General features: G+C 43.3%; 1 protein-coding gene across 3 annotated transcripts in view; it reads left to right on the top strand.

Annotated features, from left to right (window-relative positions):
• CNTN2 (contactin 2) overlaps positions 1 to 27,369 on the top strand; it is a 77,067-nt gene that overhangs the window by 5,664 nt on the left and 44,034 nt on the right. Inside the window, exon 2 of one of the 3 annotated variants that reach the window (XM_053248181.1) lies at positions 24,681 to 24,792. The exons of the other annotated variants lie outside the window; for them this stretch is intronic. Coding sequence (XP_053104156.1) covers positions 24,741 to 24,792 — 52 coding nt within the window. The 5' untranslated portion in view covers positions 24,681 to 24,740. The remainder of the gene's footprint in view (positions 1 to 24,680; positions 24,793 to 27,369) is intronic. 3 annotated transcript variants of the gene reach the window in all.

The raw sequence follows: 27,369 nt of genomic DNA, 5'->3' as shown, positions 1-27,369 counted from the left end.
TGCCTTAACCAGATGATGATCTGTCCATGACAATGGGGAGATGACAGGAGTCCCCACCCATGGAACACTTCCCTGATCAGAGCAAAAGACCAAATCAAGCATGTGACCTGCATCATGAGTTGGTCTAGAAACCAATTGGGATAGGCCCATAGTCGTCATGGCTGCTATGAATTCCTGTGCCGCTCCTAGCAAACCTGTCCCGAAATGAACATTGAAGTCCCCCACCACCAACAACCTAGGCCACTCCAATGCCAGTGCTGTAACCAGGTCCATCAGCTCAGTAAGCGACTATGTTGCACAGCAGGGTGATCAGTACACTAGCAGAAGTCCCAGTCTATCCTTGGTTCCTAGACTTATTTATTATTTATTTATTATTTCTCTATTATCTTATTTATTTATTTATTTATTTATTCATTCATTCATTCATTCATTCATTCATTCATTCTCTGTATAAACCGCTCTGAGCCATTTTTGGAAGGGTGATATAGAAATTGAAATGATGATGATGATGATGATGATGATGATAAAGGTAAAGTGTGCCATCAAGTCAATTTCGGAGAGGAGAGCTGGTCTTGTGGTAGCAAGCATGACTTGTCCCCTTAGTTAATCAGGGTCCACCTTGGTTTCATATGAATGGGAGACTTGATGTGTCAGCACTGTAAGATCTTCCCCTCAGGGGATGGAGCCGCTCTGGGAAGAGCAGAAGATTCCAAGTTCCCTCCCTGGCATCTTCAAGATAGAGTTGAGAGAGATTCCTGCCTGCAACCTTGGAGAAGCCGCTGCCAGTCTGTGAAGGCAATACTGAGCTAGATAGACCAATGGTCTGACTTGGTATATGGCAGCTTCCTATGTTCCTATGACTCCTGGCGCCCACAGAGCCCTGTGGTTTTCTTTGGTAGGAGGGGTTTACCATTGCTTTCTCCTGTACAGTATGATATGATGCCTCTCAGCATCTTCCTATATTGCTGTAGCCCAATATAGGTGTTTCCCATAGTCTGGGAAATATACCTGTGAGTATTCAAACTGGCAACCTTCTGCTTATTAGTTAAGTATTTATCCGCTGCGCTATTAGGTGGCTTGGATACACACATTCAATATAGACAAATTCCCTGACAGGGATCCTGGTAAGGGAGATGGTATTCTTATAGACCACAGCCACTCCACCTCCCCACCCACATCCTCTCACCTTCTCAACCATGGAGTCACCTATCCAGAGAACCTGGGACCAAACCAGACCACTAGTCTCTCCTGACCAGGTCTCCATGATGCACACCAGATCGGCTCCTTCATCCATAATCAAGTCATGGATGATCTCAGACTTATTTTGAACCTACCTGAATAATAACCTTTTAATAATAATAATAACCTACCTTTTGAACCTACAGAATAATAAGGTGAGGTTATGTGGGTTGTTGGCACTGCTCTCCAAATTTAAAGAGGTGGTAGGCCTTCTGGAAGGGGAAACAGCAATTAAATTTCTGAATTCCCTTCCTCTGCAATGGTGTGCTGACATACCAATGCCATATCTTTGTCGATTCCCCACCACCACTGGATTAGCTGCCCAAGAGTTGTCCCTCACTTCCCCATCTCTGGACAATTTGAGACACATACCTGTACCAGGCCCAGCCAATTACTAGGTGACAACAGTGTAGAGAGCAGGAGCCTCCCTTTTAGGAGTCCAAAACAATACATTGGCCTCAGCCCTCAGTCCCACATCCCCGAATGTCACCAACAAAGGCTGGCCGCCTGCAGGTGGCCTTCCCAATGACGGGCTGTGACAGCAGTTCTGCCCCCCCCCAGTGCTGCTCACCTTTATAAGGGTACAGAGTTCAAAACCCAACTGGTGTGGCTCTCACCCACCCAATCCACCAAACTCGGCCCAGGTGCAAGATATTAAAACAATTAAAGTGTGCAAAGACACCAGATAACAGCCAGGCAAGGGAGAAGTGCATAGAATCTGCAGCCAAGATCCCTCTCTCAATCCAGAAGAGGGTCGGGGTGTGTGTGCGCAGATGAAAACAAACTCCTACCCCACAGTGTTTCTTTCAGTCACCTGCCTGGAGGAGCCTGAACCAGGCTGGGACTACAATAACTTACTTTATCTGTTTGTTTGTTTGTTTGTTTGTTTGTTTGTTTATATGTATATACCGCCCTTCCAAAGGTGGCTCAGGGCAGTTTACATTAAAAGAAACAATACATAATTAAAATAAAAACCCAGTTAAAAGCATATTAAAATTACAATTAAAACTAGATATCATTAAAAGCCATGCTAAAAATATGGGCCTGAAGGCCTCCAAGAAAGACAGTCCTCTAATATCCAAGGGGAGTGTGTTCCACAACCTAGAGGCGACAAAAGAGAAGGCCAGATCCCCAGAGAAGGCACCTGAAGACAGACCCCTCCTGATGATCTCAGTGAGCAGTGTGGATCTTGTAGAGAAAGGCATTCCCTTGGGTAACCCTGGACCTAAGCCAGGCAACCAAGATGATCAGGGGCCAAGAGCACCTTTCTTATAAGGCAAGACTACAACACCTGGGGCTTTTTAGTTTAGAAAAAAGATGACTGCGGGAAGACATGATAGAGGTCTATAAAATCATGCATGGTGCGGAGAAACTGGATAGAGATAAATTCTTCTCCTTCTCCCATAACACTAGAACCAGGGGTCATCCCATGAAATTGATTGCCAGGAAATTTAGGACCGACAGATGGAAGTACTTTTTCACACAACACATAATCCATTTGTGGACTTCTCTGCCACAAGATATGGTTACAGTCAACAACCTGGATGGCTTTAAGAAGGGTTTGGATAACTTCATGGAGGAGAGGTCTCTCAACGGCTACTAGTCGGAGGGCTGTGGGCCACCTCCAGCCTCAAAGGCAGGATGCCTCTGAGTAACAGTTGCAGGGGAGTAACAGCAGGAGAGAGGGCACGCCCTCAACGCCTGCCTGTGGCTTCCAGCAGCATCTGGTGGGCCACTGTGCGAATCAGGATGCTGGACTAGATGGGCCTTAGGCCTGATCCAGCAGGGCTGTTCTTATGTTCTTAAGCCATTCAGGGCTTTAAAGGTAATAATCTATCCTTTACATCAGGATAAATTGTATACATGAAGAGGTGGAGTAGGATCACACCTGCTGACCTCGCTCCCTACAGGCATTTAGCATAACATATGAAAGAGCCATTTCTCAAATAACTTCTGCCATACAAGTGGATATTCTGGTTTTAAATATGCGGGGGGGGGGGAATTCTTCAAATGCTCTGTAGCACAGCTTAACTTTTTGTTTATGGGTAATTTGTATTTCATTATTGGGGTGTTCATGCACCGTTTGCTGCTGTTTGGTCTGAATTCAGTTTGAATTTGGACTGAACCATGCAATCAGCTCAGCTGGTTGGTTCGGTGAACCAGTTCGAAGTGGTTTGCTATCAAACTGCTCGAACTGGCCTGGTTCACGAATGAACCAGTTTGGTACATTCCTATTTCATGGTTTCAGGCATGGAAATGGGTACGGTACATTCTGAGAGTTTTGAACCAGCATTCTGTACATTATGCTGCAAGGATTTCTGGGGTATACCTCCCAGATTCCACAATGTTTTATTAATACCTGTAAAAATGTTTGACACCTCAGTTATTTGGATTGCATGTGAAGCTGGCCTGGCAATGGGTAGTAATATTGTAAATGCTGATTACAGCTAATTGCTTACAGTGGCCAAAAAAAACCAAAAAACAAAACCCTTGCAAGCAACATATTATTGTCCCATAGGTAACAGAGACTTATTTCTTTTATGCAGTGCATCCTGTACCAGGCAAATTAGTTGTGCCAATGTTTCCAATATCTCTGATTCTGACATTATAGTTCACTGGCTGGATATGCCCACTAAATGGTAGGAATAATAGAATATTAGAGTTGGAAGACCTTAGAGGTCTTCTAATCCAAACCCCAGTGCAAGAAACTAGGGGTGTGCACAAACCAAAGCACATGGTTCGGTTCAAATTTGAATTGAATTCAAACCAAACCATGCTCCACTGAATTGGTTCATTCAAACTGACCAGTCCATTCAATTGAACCAGTTCGGCAGTTCAGACGGCAATACTTGTAAAGGGGAATCCAGTGAGGTTTCCCCTTTACTAGTAAAGGGGCAGAGGGAAAGGGCCTATATGTTAATCATGATAAACCCATTTCCTTTGTGTGATGTGTTGGTTGCTAGTCATAGGTCTGAGATGAAGGTTTAGATGGAGGAAATGGATGCTGCTGTCACTAAAACACTAGGGGAAAGCAATGTTGTTTTCCAATGCAGTTCCTAAAGAGAAGGTTGTTTGGAGTCTCTCTTGTAGATAAAAGTTCCAATCTCTTATCCTTCCCTCCCTCTCAGCTTCATATACTTCCATCTACATTCATAAATAAATTTAGGAGGCGGAGGTACAGTACATTAAGTTGTGCTTCTGAAACTAATATATGATACTGTATTAGCATGCTGTAATTATATAATGTTATGTAATGCTACATCTTTACGCTAACACAACAGTATTGTGCTAGCATACTAGTCTGAATGTAAGCCAGGCCTGTTATTTGGATTGAGGAGCCAGCCCAAAAATTTAGGAGCCAGACAATGGACACTTGCTCAAATTATTGGCCTTAGTGTAAGATATTATATATCTCACAGAGCCAGCGTGGTTTAGTGGTTAGAGTGCTGGACTAAGACCGGGGAGACCCGAGTTCAAATCCCCATTCAGCCATGATACTAGCTGGGTGACTCTGGGCCAGTCACTTCTCTCTCAGCCGAACCTACTTCACAGAGTTGTTGTGAGGAGAAACAGAAGTATGTAATACACCACTCTGAGCTCCTTGGAGGAAGAGCGGGATATAAAATGAAATAATAATAATAGAGAGAGAGAGAGAAAATGAGTTTCTCCTTTTTGCCTTCATAACTAATATATTTAGAACAGAGCTGCCTGGGACAAATAATGATTTTATTAAATAGCTCTGTTTCTGAATATCCTGAACTAGATGTCATAGCTCCCTGGTACCTGAGATGTATCAAACCCTGCTGTAGGCCACTGGTGTTTAGATTTCCTATGTGTGTTTTTGATCTTCCTAGCATTTTCAGGTAGTAGTTGGAGGTCTGAATTGCCATGAGGCTGTTCAGGGGATGATGTGGTTCTGTCAAGCTCACTACTGATATAGAAAATATCCTGGGTCAACAACCCTGAATCTCTGAAGCAAACTGTTGCCAACAGCAAGTGGAATGCTTTTCTGAGAGAAAATCCAGTGTAAAGTATTGGCTAATCTTGTTTTGGCCTACTTTTGTATCAGTATGGCATCCAAACACAATAAGTGCCATGAGCAACAAAACACTTAAAAATATTTAATACAAAATGTAAAAGGTAATATGAATATGTGAAGGTGTCACATGTTATGCATTTATTGTTAGTGTTGCCTTCACATGTTCATTTTACCTTTTATATTTTGTATTAAATATTTTCTAAGTGTTTTGTTGCTCGTGGAACTTATTGTGTGTGGGTGTCATACTATTCCTTAAGTGCTACTCCTGTTTGTTCAATCTATCTTTGTATCAGGACAAGCGTCCAGTGTGAGAGAACTAGATTATAGCACCAAGCTATTGACTTGCAAGACTCAAAGCTCTGCTCTTGCTCCAAGAGAAGTAGGTACCAGACTAATAATAATGTATTGTCCTGGCATTGTGTTTGATACAGTCTTTCCCCCCAGTTTCTCACATTCACCTACATACACACTAACAGCTTGTCATAGCGAAGTCATGGGCAGCTAGCCTGGAAGATGCAGAACTGTGGGGCCAAGTCTGAGAGAGCAAGGTAGACAAACCAAAGATCAAGTGAGGTAGTCAGTCAGGGAACAAACCTGTAGCCAAAGGCCAGGAAGCAGGGGACAATGGGTAGCTGAAAGGCAAAAACACACAAGAGGTCAAGCCAAGTGGACAGCTAGGAAGCAGGCAAACCAACAAGACCCAGCCCACCAGAAGGAAGGAGACCTTGATATTGAGACAAGGCTGGTTTCGGGCAGGAAGTTTGTATATTCTTCCTGTTTGGGCAGAGAGCCAATGACTAGTCTCACTGGGTGGGGTCAGGCTAGGGCTGTAGGCACTCCCAGGCAGTGTTCCCTCTAACAGGGATTCCCAGATGTTATTGACTACAACTCCCAGAATCCCCAAGCAAAAGCCATTGCAGCTGAGGATTCTGGGAGTTGTAGTCAAAACATCTGGGAATCCCTGTTAGAGGGAATACTGCTTCCAGGCTGCTGCAGTGCCATGACTTGCCACAATAGGCAACAGGATCTGGAGCCTCAGTCTAGGCTGAACTTGACATCTTTATTGTATTAGATTGCTAACTTACACATAGCAATAAAGTAAATTCTCAGCACCAAAACCAGGGGTGTAGCTAGGGGAGAGGGGGTCTGTGTTCGCCTCTCTCTCCAGTGGCCCCTCAGAGTGAGGGAGATAATGGAGAAAACAGGCGGGGGTGGAGCTGGGGGACCCTCAGGAGCTGGGGCCCCCGGTCCTTTGAACCCACCCGCTCAGTTATAACAACACCCCTGACCAAAACATATCTTTATTTCCTTAATTTTAACAAGTTGATCTTTAACATAATTGCCTATGACCTCATCAGTTATGCTTACAATTTAAGTCGACTCTGGAAGATATTTGCTCAAATTTTAAAAAGTGAAATCTGAATTCTAAACATTTGCTCCTCTTTGTATTTGTGCACAGTATAGCCTGACAAAAGCAAAACCCTAGCCAAGCGGCATCCCAGTCACACTGAGACACCTTTTTCTTAAGATGCTCTGCTTAAGAAGAAATCCCTTTTTACATTCTTCAATAAAACATGCTGCTTCACAGCCACTGAGGAAGCCAGAAGCCAGGAAACATTAATCAGGGGTTGATTTTCATCAATTTCCGTTAAGGAAATTATGAAATGGATGACCAATACAACAAGCGGAGCCAAAGATAAGTAGCAGATGTATCTTGGAACAATTTGATGTATCTAAAAACAACCATAATACAAAGCCAATGAGAGCTGCCTTAGGTCCTGCTGTTCCAGCCAAGGCATCAGGCACTTGCCAGACTGCAAAGAGGGAAAGCAGCTGAGGGTCCTGCAACAGGGGGGTGGGATGGATTATTGTGCTACAACCAAATAAGCAAGGAGCATTGCACCCCCAGGCCTATTTGCTTATACAATTATGGTCCTTCCCCTTTATATCATAAGTCATCTCATGTCAGCAGTTGATTCAGAATAACTCAGCAGCTCTTGAACTTTATGGATATCTAAGTCAGGAATGGGACACATTTGGGGGCAAGGGAATCCTGTACAAAAGGAACAGGCGCCACTTGAATCAAGATGGAACTAGATTGCTGGCACTTAAAATAATAAAGGCTGCAGAGCAGCTTTTAAATGATGCCTGCATAATAGCCAACAGGAGCTGGGCAGTATCCGGTTCGGCAAATGCCATCCTTTAAAGTGTGAGGATGCAAAGGATTCAGATAAAACAGAAGGGAACAGAGCAGAACCAAATAAAGATCAGAAGGAAGGATGTGCTAGCTGGTCAAAGAGGTCAAATGTTCATTAGATAGATAGCACACACTAGGTAGGGTATTCAGCATATAGGTGCTTATATGCCAGTAAGTGGGATGGGGCGGGGGGAGACTCCCAAAGGTGCTGGAAGATTTCAGTGAATTTATTTAATATATCTTTTTACTGATGCATTTCATGTGGATAAGTTTAGTATTGTCTAACAGGTTTTGAGTTGAAATGCTCTTCTTCAGAGGCAATTCTTAAGTAAATAAAGTTAATCACAATAGGTTGTATTTGTTTAGCTAGAGTGCTTGGTTGCTAATGAAAACATAGATATAGTGGGCATAACAGAAACAAGTTGGAACAGTGAGAACCAGTGGGACACTGTTATTCCTAGATAGAAACTCTATAGAAAGGACAGGGAATTGGGAGTGGAGTAGCACTGTATGTTAAAGAAAGGATAGAATCTAACAAGCTAGAAAACTTATGAAGACTGGAGTCATCCACATAAACTCTGTGGGTGACAACACAAGGCCTGAAAGGAAATGTGGTAATAGGGACGTGCTATCACCCTCTGGATCAAAAGGCCGACAGTGACTGGGAGTTGCAGAAAGAAATCAGGGAGGCATCAAAGAGAGACAGAGCTGTAATAATGGGTGACTTCAACTACCCACACATAGACTGGGTAAATTCACAGTCAGGTAATGACAAAGAGGTCAAATTTCTAGATATATGCCCCAGAACAGTTGGTCCTGGAACCAACCAGAGAGAAGGTAACATTGGACTTAGTCCTGAATGGTGCCCAGAATCTGTTGTGAGATATCCATGTTGTGGAACCTTTAGGGAACAGTGACCATAGTGTGATCACATTCGATATACATGCGAGGAGAGAATCACAGAGGAAGTCGAACACACACTTTGAACTTCAGAAGAGGAAACATCTGTAAAGTGAGCCGTTTGGTGAAAAGTAAACTGAAAGGGAATATCAGGAGAGTCACTCACTCCAGAATGCATGGAGTTTATTTAAAACCACAATAATAGAAGGGCGGTATATAAATTGAATAAATAAATAATAAATAGTAATAAATAAATAATAATAAATAAGCATACAGAAGAATAGACCCTGTTGTAGGAGAACCAGCATGGCTTCTGCAAAGGTAAATCTTGCCTCACAAATTCCAAAAAGATCTCACCAAACTGGGTGAATGGGCGACAAAATGACGAATCTGGTTCTGTGTTAGCAAGTGTAAAGTGATGCATATTGGGGCAAAAAATGCCACCTTCACATATACACTGATGGGGTCTGAGCTGTCAGTGACTGACCAGGAGAGGAATCTTGGGTCATGGTGGACAGCTCGTTGAAAGTGTCGACTCAATGTGCGGCAGCTGTGAAAACGGCCAATTCCATGCTAGGGATTATTAGGAAAGGGATTGAAAATAAAACTGCCAATATTATAATGAACATAAGAACAGCCCTGCTGGATCAGGCCCAAGGCCCATCTAGTCCAGCAGCCTCTTTCACACAGTGGCCCACCAGATGCCACTGGGAGCTTATAGGCAGGAGCTGAGGGCATGCCCTCTCTCTTGCTGTTACTCCCCTGCAACTGGTATTCAGAGGCATCCTGCCTCTGAGGCTGGAGATGCTCTTATACAAAACTATGGTGCAGCCACATTTGAAGTACTGTGTATAGTTCTGGTCACCACACCTCAGAAAGAACATTATAGAACTGGAGAAAGTGCAGAAGAGGGCAACCAAGATGATCAGGGGCCTAGAACACCTTCCTTATGAGGTAAGGCTACAGCAGCTGGGGCTTTTTAGTTTAGAAAAAAGATGGCTGGGTGTAGACATGATAGAGGTTTATAAAATCATGCAAGTTGATAAAGAGAATTTTTTCTCCCTCTCTCACAACACTAGAACCATGGGTCATCCCATGAAACTGATTGCCAAGAAATTTAGGATCAACAGATGGAAGTACTTTTTCACACACAAAACATAATTAACCCATGGAGTTCTTTGCCACAAGATGTGGTGACAACTAACAGCCTGGATGGCTTTAAGAAGGGTTTAGATAAATTCATGAAGGACAGGTCTATCAATGGCTACTAGTTTGAGGTCTATAGGCCACCTCCAGCCTAAGAGGCAAGATGCCTCTAAATACCATTTGCAGGGGACCAACAGCAGGAGAGAGGGCATGCCTTCAGCGCTTGCCTGTGGGCTTCCCATACCAGATGCCACCAGTGGCATCTGGTGGGCCACTGTGTGAAACGGGATGCTGGGCTAGATGGGTCTTGGGCCTGATCCAGCAGGGCTGTTCTTAAGTTCTTTTGTTGAAGAAGGTGGATTGGGATTGATTGGTAATCACTAGATAATTTGTAGTAAACTACTAAGGATTTTTGACTTCCAATTGTTTAATAATCACAATAACAAAAAGACTTGGTTTTTCTAAATTAGGCTTTTAGAATCCCTTAGCTGTAATAACTCAGGTATATAGTTATTGCATATACAATAACTTGTATATGCAAGTCATCCCAGCGTATGTTTCAGAGCTCAATACTACCCTCTGAGCCTCCATTTTGCACTTGATTCTGGCTAGTCTACCTCAGGGTTTTAGGTCCTCTACATTTGAAGTCTGAACTTAGATGCTGAACTAAATGTACATCTTTCAAACATACATTCTTTAAAGTCACTTGCAGCAACCATTACGCTCCATCTTAAAATAAGTCAATAACAACTTTGAGCTAGTCAAATTCAAATTTTGTTTGTTTTCAAGCCCAGAGGCCTGTCCAGGGCTCGGATCATTCCATAGCTGCACCACTGATGTGTAGGGCTGGTATTTCCATTCTGAGAGTCCCTCCCAGCAAGTTTCTTTTGCAGAAGGGTGCAGAGATAGACTTTAAAATGTGTGCAAAAGCCTGGAGTCATCTCAGAAACCTGAGAGGTGGCTGAACAGGATTTCCAGTGGTCAGTGAGGTGGAGATTCACTCCCATGCTTCATTATCTGCCCCCTCCTCCTCGAATACATGAATTATGCATTAAAAAGAGAGAGAGAGAGAGAGAGACAAAGCCATCATTACAAGAGGGATAAATAGTGTAGTCAGAAATCACAGGGTCAAGAAACCACTGCTACTTGTCAGCTACTCAGCCACTACTTATCAGCTGCTTTTAGGTCTCGCATTGCACTGGGTTCCTTCACAAGAGTGGGAACCCAGAAACAGCCTTCCCATAACTCATTCCAGTGGGTGACATTTAGCCTTCTAGAGCAAACATTATGAAGTTTTAATCAAAGGCATATTTTCAAATCTGGGAATAATCGGCAAGGCACAGCATTTTGTTCACTTTCATTAAATGCTCCATTGGAACTCGTCACCACATACAATGAATCAAGCTATGTCAAGAGTACAAAACAAAAACAAACCCCAAACTGTATACAAATATGTGTGTGTGGTGTATAATGAAGAACAAGGAGGGTTATCTGTTGCTTAACTGGGCAAAGAGGCACCTTTCCAAGTGGCGATTTGTTTTACATTAAGCAGGGGGAAAGCAACTGGCCCCATTTAACCCCAGCACAGCATTCCTTCAGTGACTGTGGCTGGTATCTACCTTGTGCTTCTTTTTAGACTGAGCTCTTTGGGGGAAAGGGGAACCATCTTATTCTTTTTCTATGTAAACTGCTTTGAAAACTTTTTAATTGGAAAGCAATATATAATTAATAGTATAAGTAGTGTTGAAGGATACAAAAGGTTCTGATTATTATCTAAATTCTGCTTTTTGTCAGGCAGAATCCCAACATGGAACTCTTAATTGAAAAGTGTAAGTCGTAATATAAAATATGAAAACAGGCAACAGAATTACAGAAACAGTCTAAAACTGAAGCATAAAACTAGTAAATCCAGGAGCATCAAAGGCTGCTCATTTCATCTCGCATGAAAAGTCTGGTGGAACAAATAATTCTTCAGTGCCTGTTCAAAGACTAGGAGAGATGAGGAAGCACATGTGGGAGAGAGGTTATTGCAAGCCACCTTAAGGCCATTTTATGACACAAGGTAGGGTAGGGATTTTATGAATAAATAAGTTCATCCAGCACATCAAGGGAAGGTGGTGTGAGTGGAGCATGGTTCTGGGTTGGATTTGGGAGTATCTCTCTCTCTCTCTCACACACACACCACCTGGGCTATGCAAAATGTGATTAACAACATCACTCTGTATCATAAACTAGGGGGTGAGCAGGGTGCATGCGGTAAGAATGTGCAAACCCGCTCAATGTTGAGTTGGTTCTACATCGAGCCGGTTCAGTTTGACCCCAGATTGTAACACCACCATCCCCTGCCCATTCAGGGGAGTGGGGAGACCTCACAAATGTTTTTTAAAATTAATTCACTTACCCCCAGCTACACAGATGACCACTGGGCATGCACGGCACCCTCCAAAATGGCCTCCGCGATGGAGGGAAGGCCTGGAAAGGGCCGAGGAATGCCCGAATTGGGTGATTTGCTGCATAATGGAGGCTAGCGGGGGGGACCTCTGCTGGCACCACTCCCTGGAGGCCTCTAAGAAGGGGGGGAAAGTTCACAAACCATCACCCCCTGAGCCGAACTCGGGGGGGGGGGGGTTGATGGGGGGCAAAACCAAACTGGTCTGGTTCTGGTCCAGTTCAGACTCGAACTGAACCAGGCAGGCCAGTTTCATGCACACCTCTAGCCTGAAGCAATATATGTGATAGAGAATGAGACTGCAGCTCAGTGGAGGAACACGTACTTTACATGCAGGGCATCTCGAGTTCAATCTTTGAATCTCCCGGTAGGGTATGGAACCCTGGTGTGCTGCTGCCAGTTACCGCCGACAGCAGTGACCTAGATGAATCACTACTCTGACTTGGCAATTTCATATGTTTACACGATTGTCAAAAAAAACCCTGGCTGTATGGTGGCCATATCAGCCAGCAGATTGGCAGCAGCTACCTTGCTAGCCAGCCACCTAATGCCGCAGTGGGAAAATGCTTGACTAACAAACAGAAGGTTGCTGGTTCGAATCCCCGCTGGTACTATATCGGGCAGCAGCGATATAGGAAGATGCTGAAAGGCATCATCTCATACTGCATGGGAGGAGGCAATGGTAAACCCCTCTTGTATTCTACCAAAGAAAACCACAGGGCTCTGTGGGCGCCAGGAGTCAAAATCAACTTGATGGTACACTTTACCTTTACCTTACTAGCCACTTACTGGCTGGCCGTACCCTATGCTCCTCCTCTCCCCACGTCCTGCTTTTTCAAAATGGCGAGGGCAGAGGATGGAGTGGAAGGAAGCGTGGAAAGGTACAGCAGTGGGCTTTCAGGTCCACTTCCTTCTGCTCCATCCCCACCTCCACCATTTTGAAAAATCAGGGAGTGTGAGGAGGAGGAGTAGCAGCAGTAGCTACAGAAAGAGAGATTGGAGTGTGAGAGATTGGCTCCCTAGCACCTGGGATTTGTCAAGCCCTGTTTTAAAGGAAGCAGATTTGATTAAAGCCTTGCAGATGCAGGAGACTTCTGTAGTGTTTTCAAGGAGGCTTTGCCAGTTGTTGAACTTGGGTACGTGCGTCACATTCTGGAACCGGCAGATTCCAGCAGCACCTCAGATTTGTGCACTTAAATATGTAAGGGAACATTGTAAGCTGTAAAGTCAATCCATTTCTGGCAGTATTGATTGCCATCATCTGCAGATAATCTTGCTTTATCATTAGTGAAATGGTAGGCAGATAAATGGCTGTTACTATTTTGAAGATAGAAAACTGAAATGGAAAATGGCACCAATTATTCCATACCCTTTGCAAGCAAAGGAGTGAGGTATAAATATAGTGCCTTCATTATCTCTATAGCATCTCCTGCTTTCATAAATGAACCTCGACACATACCTGAATCCCTGCTTCAGCACAACAGTGGCAACAGGAAGTCCCTTTTATTATGGGGTGCTTCAGCTGTAGGAACAGTAACACTCCTGCCCAGGTCCTCAGCTGGTCCCCTGACTGCAGAGGAGGGGGATTAAATTGCACTCATTTATTCTGGTTTACTAGATTGTGCTCATTTTTTGAGACAACCTCACATCTCATCCTGTTAAACTCCTTTTCTGGATGTAGGCTGGAGGCTGACAGACTGAGGGAGGAAAGAAGCAAGCTACTCCCAAGGAGGCAGAGGACTGTCAAGCTCTGTAGCCCTGAAGGGTGACGGATTAGGGCCACCCTAGCCCATGTCAGAGCAAATCAGAGTAGCTCAGAGTGGGTGCACGTGTGAACTTCATGAGGAGCAAGAGAGCGTGAGCAAAGATGCATGGTAGAACTGATTCGAAAAGGCAAGGCAGTGAGAGAGTCTGAGAGCCTGACCTGACACAGGTGCACTAGTTTCCTCAGGGAGTATTCAGCATGTATGTGAGTGAGTGACGGTGACAGAGAATAGATCATGGTATGGTGGGCTGGCAGAAAAAGAGGCATTTTTCGCTGTTTGGCTGAAAAGGACTTGGGGTGTGATGAGAAGCAGTGCGGAAAAGTTGTATGTTGGTAGCACTGCATTTAGGAATGAAAACACGTGCTGCACAGTGGTTAATTTTCTAAAGGGAACATTGTCAGGGCTCAAGCATGCCTAGGAGCCACAACCTACGGAGAAGCCCCCTACACACACACACACACACACACACACACACACACACACACCATTGGTGTATGAAAGGCACATTGCACATGCCTAGAAGCACACTTATTTCCCTAAAAACATCACATGATCCAAGGCTGCACCTTACAACCACATGCAAGGGCTGAGTCTTTGGACCACATTGAGGCCTGTTATTAATTTTAAAGTTAGCTTTTATCATTCTGTAGATCAGGAGAATGGAACTCTGAACAGGAGAAGGTAGAAAGCAGGAGAGTTTGCATGGCTCCTAAGCAAGAATGGGTAGTGGTGCTGATGTAGGAAGACTCTTCCTCATAAAATTCAGCACCTGGCAATACCGAGGGACAGGATGTCCATATCAGTAGAGCTAAGATAACAATTTTTGTGTCCTAGAGAGAGAACAGAGTCTCCAGAAGTTTGTTTGGCCAACTCTACTTTAGACGGGCAGTGCCCCAGCTTAGAAATATATTTTTTCAAAATGCTTAAATTCATGGCTGTGTTAGCCATTATAACCCAATAAAATCTCCATGTCCAGAGGCTTTGTGGTGCTGATGACAAAGAGGTAGTCCTTACAAAACACTGCCATGCTTTGTAAGTTTGCTGGCAGAAGCATCTGGCTGGCCCCTTTTGGAAACAGATGGTACTTGCTCTGGTCCAGCAGTGCAAGTCTTATATTATCTTAGGAGTGCTTCACTTAGGGCAAGTGTCCGCATGTGGCACCTTCAGGCAGCTGCCAGGGCCCATGCCTCTGAGAGGCCCACCAGAAATACCTCTGTTGACCTCCTAGCAAGAACTGGGCCCAGCTAGCAGCTGGTGACCTCTGGCTGGATGGCCTATCTTCTTCATACTTTAGTAACAGGTGTGGTAGTGGATACAAATTTCTTTTCCCCCTTAGTGCCCCCGCCTCACATGGGAGCAAGTAAATAGCAGCAGCAGCAACATCCTCGGCCACTGACCATGTTTTCCCCTCCACAGTTTACCACATAGTGTGTCATGTCCTCATATGTCACATGATGCTACATAGGGCCTTGTGGCTGCAGTCAGAGGGAGGGAACGTGGCCAGTGGCTGTCGGAACACTGCTGTTGCAGCTACAGGGACTTGATGGATATATTGGTATGGCAGTAAAGGCCACAGTGCAGGTGACAGGCAGTTCCAGTTTCTTCCATGCATCTTTTAAAATAAAATAACCACATCAGACCAAGGGGCAACAAGCTCTGGTTGCTCCTGAGCTCTTCATGGGAGCTTCTGTCAGGGCTGGTGTGTACTCATGCCTGTTCTCCTCCTCTGAGAGAGTCTCCTTCAAGTCTGTGTCAAAGTGGGTCTTGATGACACTCCCCTAGGTTGGCAACCTGCCCTCCTCGGGTGTGGTGAGTCAAAAGGTACACCTGCCAGCAACAGCTTGGTCCTAGTGCCCTTTAGTTTATCCCTGACTTGATTCAGTCTCCCTGACCCTCCCTGGGCTCTTGCTCTGGGGGAGAGAGAGAGAGAGAACGAACATAAGTAAATGGCCCCCGCTAACTTGGCAAAGAGGCACCTTTTAACCCTGGTGGCGCAGTGGTAAAACTGCCGCCCTGTAACCAGAAGGTTACAAGTTCGATCCTGACCAGGGGCTCAAGGTTGACTCAGCCTTCCATCCTTCCGAGGTCGGTAAAATGAGTACCCAGAATGTTGGAGGCAATATGCTAAATCATTGTAAACCGCTTAGAGAGCTCCGGCTATAGAGCGGTATATAAATGTAAGTCCTATTGCTATTGCTATTGCTATTTTAACAAGGTGATTCCCTTTATTTAGCAGGGGGAGAGTAACTGGCCCTATCCACTCCCAGCACAGTACCTCCAGTGACAGTTGCTGGTGTCTATCTTATGTTTTGTTTTGTTTTGTTTGTTTGTTTTGTTTGTTTGTTTGTTTAGATTGTGAGCCATTTGGGGAGGGATCTATCTTATTTATTTATTATTTTTCTATGTAAACTGCCCTGAACCATTTTGGGGAGGGTGGTATAGAAATCAAATAAATAAATAAATATAGGTAGCAATGAATTGATGCTGTTATTGGGACTGTAATATTTAGTCATTTAATCTGTTAAGAACTTTTTGCTTGACAAAAAAGTGTCCCCAATTAATCGAGCAACACATTTAATTACATATGTGCACTTCTAGAAATTGCAGAGGGCAGACATGATCTTAAAAGAGGCATTCTCTCAGATACAGGATACAAGCGCATTACCATGAGAAGAAAGTAAAGCTAAAAGATGGATTCGGGGATGGTATGCAAACTTATTTCTCTGTATATCTATATGGTACATATAGATACAGAGAAAGATTTTGTTGTTCTTGTTTCTCTTTCCAAATGTTCTGTTGTGTGACATTTGCTGGAGCCAACCAAAAGCAGTGTTGGAAGAGAACAAGTAACATTCTGCACAATGAGCCAGGCTAACCTTTAGAATAAAGAAAGAGTATAGTCCAATGCAGACATTTGGGCATCCTGGGACACTATGTGAAAAGAGTAAACTGGAGGCCTCATCTAGTCACATCCCTGGACACTCTTGTGAGCTTGTCTGCAGAAGGCAGGTGTTGAATGTGTGGAGGGTCCCTCTCCATCATTTAGAACCCAGCTACTAATCATAGTTCACTTTAGCAGCATGTTTAATACTTGATCATTTCTATCAGGTTCAGCGCTGAGCTAGGATCTCTGCTGAGGCAGGGATCCAAGAAGACTACAAATCTTGGACAGCTCAGAGGGGGAAGGAGTCTGGACATGGGCTGGCTCCAAGCAGAAATATGTAAGAGCTGGGTATAGCAACATTAGAGTAACCGGTGCTGCAGCGACTGCTTGGAGCAGACTGTTGGTTTTTATGGCTGATGCCCAAGTAGAAGAATTTGGCCCTGTCTCTTCCCTGGGGAAGGCTCTGGTGTTTAAAGGGACCTTGCCCAATTTTCTAAGTGCTGGCTTCAGCAGCATTGAAGGGCCTCTGTTAGGGCTGTCAGGTCCTCAAGGGACCCCTCTGAGTCAAAGGATGAAGGCAGAGTTGTGTCTATGGGTCATGGTGGGGTGCTGGCTCAGGTTCCCCGGGTTTGGGGAGATCCCACGAGTGCAGGGTTGCCCAATGTCGGAATTGTAAGATCTTTCCCTGTGGAGTCCCAGATTTAGGGTCATGACAATGTCACATATTCCCTGTGTGTGGGAAAATACCTCCTTGAGAAATCTTTTGGCAGAGCTGGCTGTTAGTATTATGACTGGATTAACTTAGAATGTCCCTGGTTTGTCATGTTTGAATTCTGGAGTATACTTGACAATGCATGAGCAACAAAAGATATTTAGGGGCTTTCTTTTGAGCGCTGGATAAAGGCTGGAATTGGTTGTTTTAACATGTTTATTAGCTAATATCCAGTTGTTCTTGGCATTGGCTCTGAGGGAAGGTCCTGCAGTTAACTGTGGGTGAAGTGTGTAAAGATGCCAACAAGCTGTATCCTGTTCAGGACACTGTAATTAATAGTTATGCTAGTCCTGATAATGCACATAGAACTACAGAACCGAGAGGGACTCATTGAATGCAATTTCTCTCCTTCATGATCATTTCCCAGAGAAAGCATTAGCTTGCCAGAGGACTCCAATCAGGCAGGAAGGCAGGAAAACCCAAAGGAACTATAAGCATCTGGCTATAACATCAGTTCCTTGATAATGGTTTCGTCCTGGGTCCCACAGGCACATATGAGACAGCTAATGTGTCTTTGACTGGTAGCGGGTTTTTTTCTTCTTCTTTTCCCCCATGCAGCATCCTGTACTATCCCAGTGAATGGAATTGTTAGCAATGGCATCCATCAGAAGAATGGTTGACCATCAAAGTCAATTCCAAAGTGGCCTTCCAGGAAAAGAGACCCTCTTCTGAATTCAATAAATATCCAGATTGGACTTGTGAACCTCCTATGCAGTTTTCAAAATGTGCATTTTCAGCAAGATTTGTTTGATTAATTTAATTTGTTTAATTTATTTCTAACATGGAAGAGTCCTTGTGTGAAGGATCCCCAAAGTATCCTCAGTCTACCAATAGAGAAGAATGACGGTGCATAATTAATATGCTTGTTATACAGAATATTTTTAACTGCATTGCAGACTGTCCAGCACAAAGAAGCTGGCTTTATCAAAATCATCTCTTACAGAGCAGTTATTTTGCAGCTGGGGAAATGATCTCAACAACCTTTTTTTGCACCAGCATGTTGGATTGTTTTTTGTCTCCAGCAAATTTCATGTATTCTCTTTTAAATGAAAGACTATCAGTTGGCTGCTCAACCATGCAACTACCTCCGTAGTAGAAAGGTAGCCCCATACTATGCTCAGCTGAATTTGTAGAGAAGGAGGTTATAATTAGAAGACTGGAATAATTGATGAAGGCATTTTTCCTGCAAAACATTGGCAAGGAAAACCACAAACAAGAAATAGAGAAAAGGCTAGACACTGGAGCGAGGGGCGAGGGCACCTTAATTCCACAAGCTTCCTTTTATACAGCATTTTAAAGCAGTTAAGTCTACTTGGAACAATCCCACAAGTTGGTCTCCTCTGCATATTTGATGATCAGTGAATACATTAATTCATGGTTCATCCATCCCCAGGTGTCAGCTCTCTCTGGCTCGTGGAATTCAAGTGTGGTGCCTAAACCAGGCAATGGATGGGTGTGACCAAAAGGAATGAGCAAGCAAAGTGTGGGCCGGGTTGCCCCCTCCTCCTGGTTACATCAGTCCATTGCCTGCCTGAGCTAGACAGGCACAGATCAGGAGCAGGAGGAGCAATCCACCCCTGGCTTGCTTGCTCACTCTTGTTTCTGGTTGTGTCCCTCCATTGCCTGCCTGAGCCAGATGGATGCAACCAGGAGCAGGAGTGAGCAAGCAAAGTGGGGAGTCTGCCCACCCATGGAGCACAGAACTTTGCTAGGGGAGAGTGAGAAGTCTGCCCATAGAGCAGAGGGTGTTGCTGGAGGAGAGCAGGGAGTCCACCTCCCCTATGGAGTAGAGCACTTTGACTCCTAAATTTTCAGGCTGGCTCCTAGAGCCAAAGAAAAATTGACAAGACGTGAAGTTCTTTTGAAAATGTCGGTCAAGACATGGTCGATAGGGGCTTGCAAGATCTATCTTGAAAAGTGGCACACTTTGGTGCAATGCCATAATACTGGTCCTGAAGTGGGCTGAAGGCTTCGCCTCATATGATGAATGATGTGGTTTAATTAGTGATGTTAAACAGACACATGTTATCCAAAGTGTGCGCTTACCCTGGTTCCTGACCTCACCAGGAAGTTTCCACACGGGGCTTTTAAAGCCCTTTAACTCTCAACTCCTGCGGAATGGAGAGGGTGCGTTTACATATCAGCCAGATGTACCCCAAAGTCCCTGCAGTTATCAGGGAGCGATTCACACACAATTCGGGTTTTTTCGCTGTGTGTTAAGAGTAGCCCAATTTATATCCAGGGTAAAAAAAAAATTCACTATTTGCAATGGTTTTTTGGGACAACTTTGAGTTTGCAGTAAAGCCTCCCAGTAAACTTGCGGTAAAGCCTGCTGTGTGTAAAAGTCCCTGCATTGTCACCTTAGGAACATAGGAAGAAATGAAACTGCCATATACTGAGTCAGACCATTGGCCCATCTAGTTCAGTATTGTCTACCCAGTCTGGCAACGGCTTCTCCGAGGTTGCAGGCAGGAGTCTCTCTCAGCCCTATCTGGAGATGCCAGGGAGGGAACTGTAACCTTCTGCATGCAAGCATGCAGATGTTTTTATATTCTAAATTCTGCCTCACCTGTCTTGACCTGACTGTACCCCCTCACTCCACCCACATATCCAGGATTTTGGTAGTAAAACATTGGTAGCTCTTGGCAGTGGCAGTGTGGGAAACTGAACACGGTGATTGACACCTTGGGTAATAGAAGGGCTAAAACTTTTGAGTAATTATGAGATTGATGATATTCAACAAAGCTTGAATAATCCATACTAAGGAAGGTCCATGCTGTTGCTCTAGGGTGGATTTGATTTAAATCAAATTGATATAAATCACGATTTAAATCAATAGTCAGTAAGACTAGATTTAAATCATGGGTTTTTTACATAAAGACTCATTCTTGCTGGTATAATCCTGATATTTACAACCAGATTAAGGTTTCATTTTTTTGCTCTTCTAGATAGAAAAAATGCCCAAAATAATCTTACAGAAACCTCTGGAAGAGCATGACATTGTGAATGGATTAATGGTATTCAATTACCAAAAAATTTAAACATTGCATATATACAGCCTCATGCTACATAATTAAAAACTAATCCTTATTTCATGATGAATACCTTTGGACTATAATGTATCTTAAATAGAAAACTATCTTTAGATAGCTTTTTTCCTCCAAAAGCATTTTATTTAAAAACAATCCAATTTAATTTAAGAAATCCTATTTAAATAAAAAAAATATTGTGTTTTATTTTTTTTAAAAAAAATATTTGATTTTTATTCATCCTGTGTTGCTCTAAAATAAGCATTCCTTGGATACAAGAGGCATTTATCAGTCAAAGGTATATAAGTACTTGCAAGGAAAATGTCGGTGTGAAAGAGATCTTAGAGTGAAGAAAGAAATGGCGATTTAAATACTATTATGCGAATCATTGAGCTCTGAGTGCTATAACCATTTAATACTTTTGCAAGCAATAGAAGCACAGTCAGAGTCTGTAAATCCAGAGCAACAGAACTGGGGGTCCAAATTGTAGTCGCTAATGGCCCACTGGGAGGCAGGGAAGAGACAGGAGAGTTAACACACTGAGAATTATTGCAATTCTATTCCTACCCTTTCATGATGTGATTGTCTACTCAGTCATTTATTCTCCTGGGACTATAGTTTGTTTAGGCTAAATGCCCAGGGAGAGAAGAAATGAGGTTCACTTTCATTCAAATACAGCATCTATATTTTATAAAGCAAGAAAATGGAGAGCACAGTTATAATCAGAAATGCCTTCCCCTTACTCACCTCTGTCTGAGCCTCTTGTGTCTTTGAGACAAATGTACTAATTTGACTAGCCAAAAGTAGATTGTGTGTGTGTATGCTGCTTATATCTGCACATCTGATACAAGGAAGGAAGGAAGAGAAATTCTGCATCATCCATCTTTAAAAGAAAAAGATCTAGGGAAACACTTAATCCAGAACTGGGTAGTTTGTGTGAGCTAGCTCTGTATCCACCAGTTCTTCTAACCCTATAAAGCTACAGTTCTTGGTTTTGAGCCAATAAACACTGTGGATTTGGGATGACATCTAAATGTTTCGGTTTAAGAGGCTAGTGGATAGATCTCCAATCAGGTTGTCTTCCCAACTGCATAGACAAAAAGCTTTGTTGCAGCTGAGGATGTCGGAGACAGAAGGGCTCAGGTGGCTGACTCTGCAGATCCCAGGGGAGTCTCACCAATGATACTGTCTCTTCACTGTGTAAACCAAGCATATTGAATGTGAAGTCAGTGAGCAGAAGTGAAGATGGAACCGATGTTGCATCTTTCATTTACAGCTCATTGCATTGTCAATAGTGGTTTATACAGAATGTTCTATGGAACCATATGAATGTCTTAAATTCATATGAAGACACATAGTTTCTTGATTATGACTAAAAACTGAGTGCCACAGAGTTGGACCAGGACTTCTGGACATTGATTTGTCCAAGGTCAGATAACAAGGGGAGAGGTCAACATGCCTCACTGTGACATTCAGGAAAATGTCAGAATCTGAGCAGTGTTCCCTCTAACAGGGATTCCCAGATTCTGTTCACTACAATGCCTAGCATCTCTAGCTGCAGTGGCCTTTGGCTGGGGATTCTGGGAGTCTGGGAATCTCTGTTGGAGGGATCACTGAATCTGAGCCCCATGACTGCCCTTTCAGTACTCTCTTTTCCATGTTACAGAGCCTCTGACGTCCACTTTCGAATGCATTTTCTTAATATGGAAAGTATCTTGCTTACCTTTACTCTTGTGAGAGAGAAACAGCTGAGCAAGGGAATGCTTATGCAGGTGGTAAACCAGCTCCGAAACAATGCAGACACAGCAAGACTTTCTTGCTAGGTATGCATGGTAGGAATGACAGCAAAAGCCAAGAGAATAACTGAGCAAGAAGTGCACATTTAGAACGTTGTCACACATGATGCTGTAGGTGCTTTTTACATTGGTGTGCCTTTTATTTGCAATTCAAATGTCAAACCTGTATGGGCTGTAATATCTGGATTTTAAAAATAGTTCACTTCCACCCTCTGTCCTGCATTAATAGCCTTTACTGATGCACATTGTCATCAGAAAGATTCAGGATCTTTAGGGCAGGTTCACACAATCAGTCTAGTGTTGGGTTGGCTTATTGCCAACCGGAGAGCAGGGAACATTTCTGGACTTACACGATCACTCTACCAGGAGTACACACACCATGGGAATCTCTAGATTCCTGCAGAGCTGACATTAGATTGATTGTGTGAACCCATCCTTAGTGGCAGGTGAGAAAATGCCATTAGGAGCCATTAGGACATTTAGGAGCATGCCTGGGGTGAGCCTTCCTTGTTTGAACCAGCATAGAGCCTCAGATTTAAGAACAGGCTGTGTCAGCACTGCATTCTGCACAATGCAAAGTATTTGCTTTACCTAAATGGCCTTGGGGTCGGCTAAAAGGCAGCTTGGGAAGGTGCACAAACCTTGTACTTCCTATGTAGTAGTTATGTATTTACGAAGTCTACCCTGACATATAATGCCAGAGGCGTAGGGGTTGGCCATTGTTGATCTATGGGGAGAAAAAGGTCGTTTTCTCAACCTCGCGGGAACTTTCCAGTGCTGACCTTTAGCACTGAAAACAAGAGTGAGCTGAAACCCAGTTTAAACCCAGATCCCCTAATTGTCAGTGCTTATCTTTGATAATTTGTTGGATCACAGTTTGAGTTTTTTTTTTTACCACACTTGAAATATATATGTGCCACACTTGAACTATATATTAAGGAAGGGATGGGGTTGGGACCAGCCTAAGAAGAGAATTAAGGATGACACTCGTAGACAAACAGAATCTGAGTAAGACTGTTTCTGGTTGGCACCCGGAAATTAATCCAAAAAGGTATAAATTAGTTTGTTTCTTAAATCAGTATATCTTTGGAAGCACCTTTTTAATTTTAGAGAAATTCCTCCTGCTCACTAAAGATAGGCCTAAGAGCCAATTCGTATGGGTCTGTTGTACTACATTAGACAATATGTGGAGGATAACCTTTGAGTATAGCGAGATTTTGTTTTGTTTTCACATGAGGGAGCATTCAAACATGTTGTCTCTTGCTGGCAATCTGAAGTGCTAGAGTTCAACAAATGCATCAGTGCGGTTGCTGATCATGTTGATTGCTTCTGTGAGTTCACACAAATGTATGCAGAGCCAGGATTAAATTGCAAGCTTCCCCCTCCCCTACCTGGTCTTGTGGTAGCAAGCATGAATGGTCCCCTTTGCTAAGCAGGGTCTGCCTTGGTTTGCATTTGAATGGGAGACATCTGTGAGCACAGTAAAATATTCCCTTTAAGGGATGAGGCTGCTCTGGGAAGAGCATCTGCACTTGCATGCAGAAGGTTACAAGTTCCCTCCCTGGCATTTCCAAGATAGGGCTAAGAGGAACTCCTGCCTGCAACCTTGGAGAAGCCGCTGCCAGTCTGTATAGACAACACTGAGCTAGAAGGACCAATGGTCTGACTCGGTATATGGCAGCTTCCTATATCCTGTGTACCTGCAAGAGAGTCAAAAGAGTTCTTCTTCCAGTTCTGGTTAGGAACAAGCCAGGCTTACTCGTTAAGTCTGAACCAAGCCATTCTGGTTTATTGTAGCCCAAGTTCTAGAACAAACCAGGAACTGAACCCGAGATTGAATATCAGGTTAGGATCTAGTTTATTCTGGAACTCTGATTAGAATTAGTCAGGATTACTTGGTTTGGATATCAGAAGTGATCCTGGCTTGTTCCTAACCAGAATCTGAAGTAGAATTCTTCCAGCTCTTGTGTGGACAGGGGTGGCGAGATGCTTCTGAGGCATGGGGATATCATGCCAAGCCAGGATTTAATCCTGGTCCTGTGTTGAATCCAAACCAGTCCTATCATTTTATTAGAAGATGGGTGTTGCTGGTCTGCAGTGAAGCTGGGCATGGAATAGAAGTGTCAGAAGTACAGCTACTTACAACTTTGATGGGAGGTTTAGGCAGAATTTAGTAACTGAGAGGACCAAGTTTGGAAGTGTTAAAAGTCTAACCCTAGCAAACCTTTTTCTTTCCCTTTTTTAGTCTATGGTAATTTATGAACATTTTTGTAGCGTGTCCTGATTCCTGAACCCTGGGGATAGGTTAGATATTAGCAGATATTCAGAAGAGAAAAAGGATGCCCCAAATAGTGTATTCAAATATAAAATTTAGTATATAATTATTTCATCTGTAGTTTGAATGTTGGCATACTTGATTGAATCCTATTCAGCAGCTCCAATAAACTCTTCTGTGTCTTACAGAATCACTCTCTTCTCTTCCATTCTGTTTGTGGATCTGTAACCTACATTCTGAAGCCTACAATGGGAACACCTGCGGAACCTATCATATTCTCATTAGTGGTCTCTTTTGCGGGTAAGAGTTCCTTCCATCTTGGCTCAAAAGTCAGGGTCCATTTTAGACCAGGCCTATTGACAGACTGGACTCATGCTAGGGAAGTAACAACCCCATTTGTCCCCCTCATCAAAATTTAAATTATCTGGAGCGAGTGATTCACTAATTGCATAGGTCAGCCAACATATTTGCCATGTAGTTCACATAATTTCAATAAGATTTCTTCATGTTTGCAGTTTGTATGATGGTTCAGTTTATTGTGCAGATAAATAACTCTGCCTGGTTGCACTAACTAGGAGAACTAACTAGTGAATAAGAGCGCCAATTGAGTCCTGCCACACATTAAATGTTTTTGAACAATGTCACTGCTTTTTTTCTCTTTTGCACAACCACACTTTTTATACCATTATCATTGACACATTTACTATCAGTTTCCCCTTATTGGCTGTTTCCTATGAAGTATTCTCTATCCTCCTTCTAATGTACAAATCTCTATTTTCTATTCAATCCAAGCTATTGCTGGTTCTTAGATGTCTCAAGCTACACTTTAAAAGGTTGATCTCTCAGTGGGAAGGCTTTTCATTTCAGATGGCTGAGAATTAGATAATGCCTGGGAGCTAATTCATCATCCTGGGGAGAAGCTGCTTCAGTGTCCTTTATAAATATCTAATTACCTTTTAATGTTCTCTGGGTCTCTTGGGAAGGTGGCTGGCCTAGATCAGGAGGCAATTAGCCTGTGTTGAAACTGGTCTGACCCACATATGTTGGCGACATCAAGGTAAAGCTAGGTTTTTCAGTTAACCAGCTGAATTTAGAAGACATTTTCTACATTCATGCTGAGACCATAAGGAATTAGTCATCTACAAGTCCTACAGGAGCATTTCCTAATGACTGTTAACATATGACTCAAAAGATCTGTATAAGCAAGGCTGGAAGGGTGAATATTCCTCAGTGTGAACATGAAAAAGGCAGAAGAGAAGCATTATCTGGTCTTGGCTTGAGGTTCATTGTCCAGATTTGTAAAAATGACTAGATCTCTGCATCCCAAATCAAGATCAGCTTTTTAGAAGGGAAAATTAAACATCACTGTCTGAACTAGATTTTCAGCATGCAGAGAATCAAGGTAATCCAATACAGCACACATACATGCAGCCAGAGTTAATGAAATGGCACAATAAATGAATTATTCCAAAAATTAGTGCTGAATCTCTTTATTGCTTGTTCTGTAGTGTTTAATGTTGAGCAACTGTTGCCCATATCTATCTATACATTCCTTGACTAACCTCAAGCACACAACTTTACTTCCCAGACTTGCTGTTTGATACCAGCAAGCCTCACTGAGAGAACTCAAGCTCTTGTGTAATGCATTGAGAAGATTTTCTGTTAAACGGAGTGCAAAATTTTTCAGAGTATCTCGAAATAGCTCTGAAGAAGGAGCTGCCTTAGAAAGGTCTTCAAGATGGTGCTAGCTGAAGCTTGCACCATCACTGGGAGAGCGTTTCCTCATTAGAAACATTCTTGTTTTCTTGCTTTCTTTGCTATGTATGCTACAGAACCTGCCTTTTCCCCTTTCATGGGCTAGGATTCAGACAAGGTAGTGGCATTCTTGTCTTGTACACACCACTGTACATGTGTTTTCCCCTGTTTGTATTGGAATTGCTGCTAAAACAACTTTAAACCAGGCAATACAGTGGCTACATTTGTTTTGCCTATTAGCATTTTTGACTTAGTGAGCTCCTTTGCATAGACCTGACTGTTCCAGGAAACAATAGATCTGTGTACAAATCCTACTTACTCTGAGCTACAGAGAGCAAGCTGGCATGGCAGGTGTCACTGTGGTGGCTTGTAGAGTATTCTCATCCCACTCTTCAGGCTGAAGAGTTCCCAGCATGGCTTACAAAAACAATAAAACACAGAAATCGATAAACCAATATAGTGGACAGATATGTAACAAATGAAACTGATAAGAACAGATGACTTTAGTAGAGAATGCTTTCTTAGCCAAAAGGCCAATAAGCGATAGAACAAAGATCTGGAGACCTTTTAAGAACTGGAAAATCTTGGGCAAATAAAAATATCTGATGCCGAGAAGGCATCCGAATTAGTACCATGTCAGCCTTCCTGGTTGGAGTGGTGGTGAGGGGAGCTTCCAAAGCCAGGATGCCACAACTGAGAAGGCCCTATCCTCAGGTATTAGGTGAGGAACCTGGAGGAGGAGAGCCTTAATACCTGGGCAGGTTTGCATGAGGAAGGTGACCCCTGCGGACCCAGCTCGTAAGCTATTTAGACTTTAGCAGTTAAAACCAGCACTTTATGCCTGACACATACCAGGAGCCAGTAAGGTTATGTTGTGAGCTGTGTTCCACAACTCTTTCCTTTTCTTTCTCTTTTTGCAGAGAGGGAGCATTATATAGCTTCCTCAAAACTCCTGTTCTGTGGCTCCTAAAAGTAGGCTACAAGTAGGCTATATACATGGTTATTATTTATTGTTTTTCCAGTTTTTCAACCAGCCCCTTCAACCTTGCCTTTGCAGTTGTGTGATATGAAGGGATTCGCAAGTAAAGGGCATGGAGATAAACACTATCGCTACTGTGAATT

Source organism: Hemicordylus capensis, chromosome 4, assembly GCF_027244095.1.
Source record: "Hemicordylus capensis ecotype Gifberg chromosome 4, rHemCap1.1.pri, whole genome shotgun sequence".
Classification (NCBI taxonomy): Eukaryota; Metazoa; Chordata; class Lepidosauria; order Squamata; family Cordylidae; genus Hemicordylus; species Hemicordylus capensis.
Note: the sequence above shows the minus strand (reverse complement) of the source record. Positions and strands in the feature narration are given on the sequence as shown.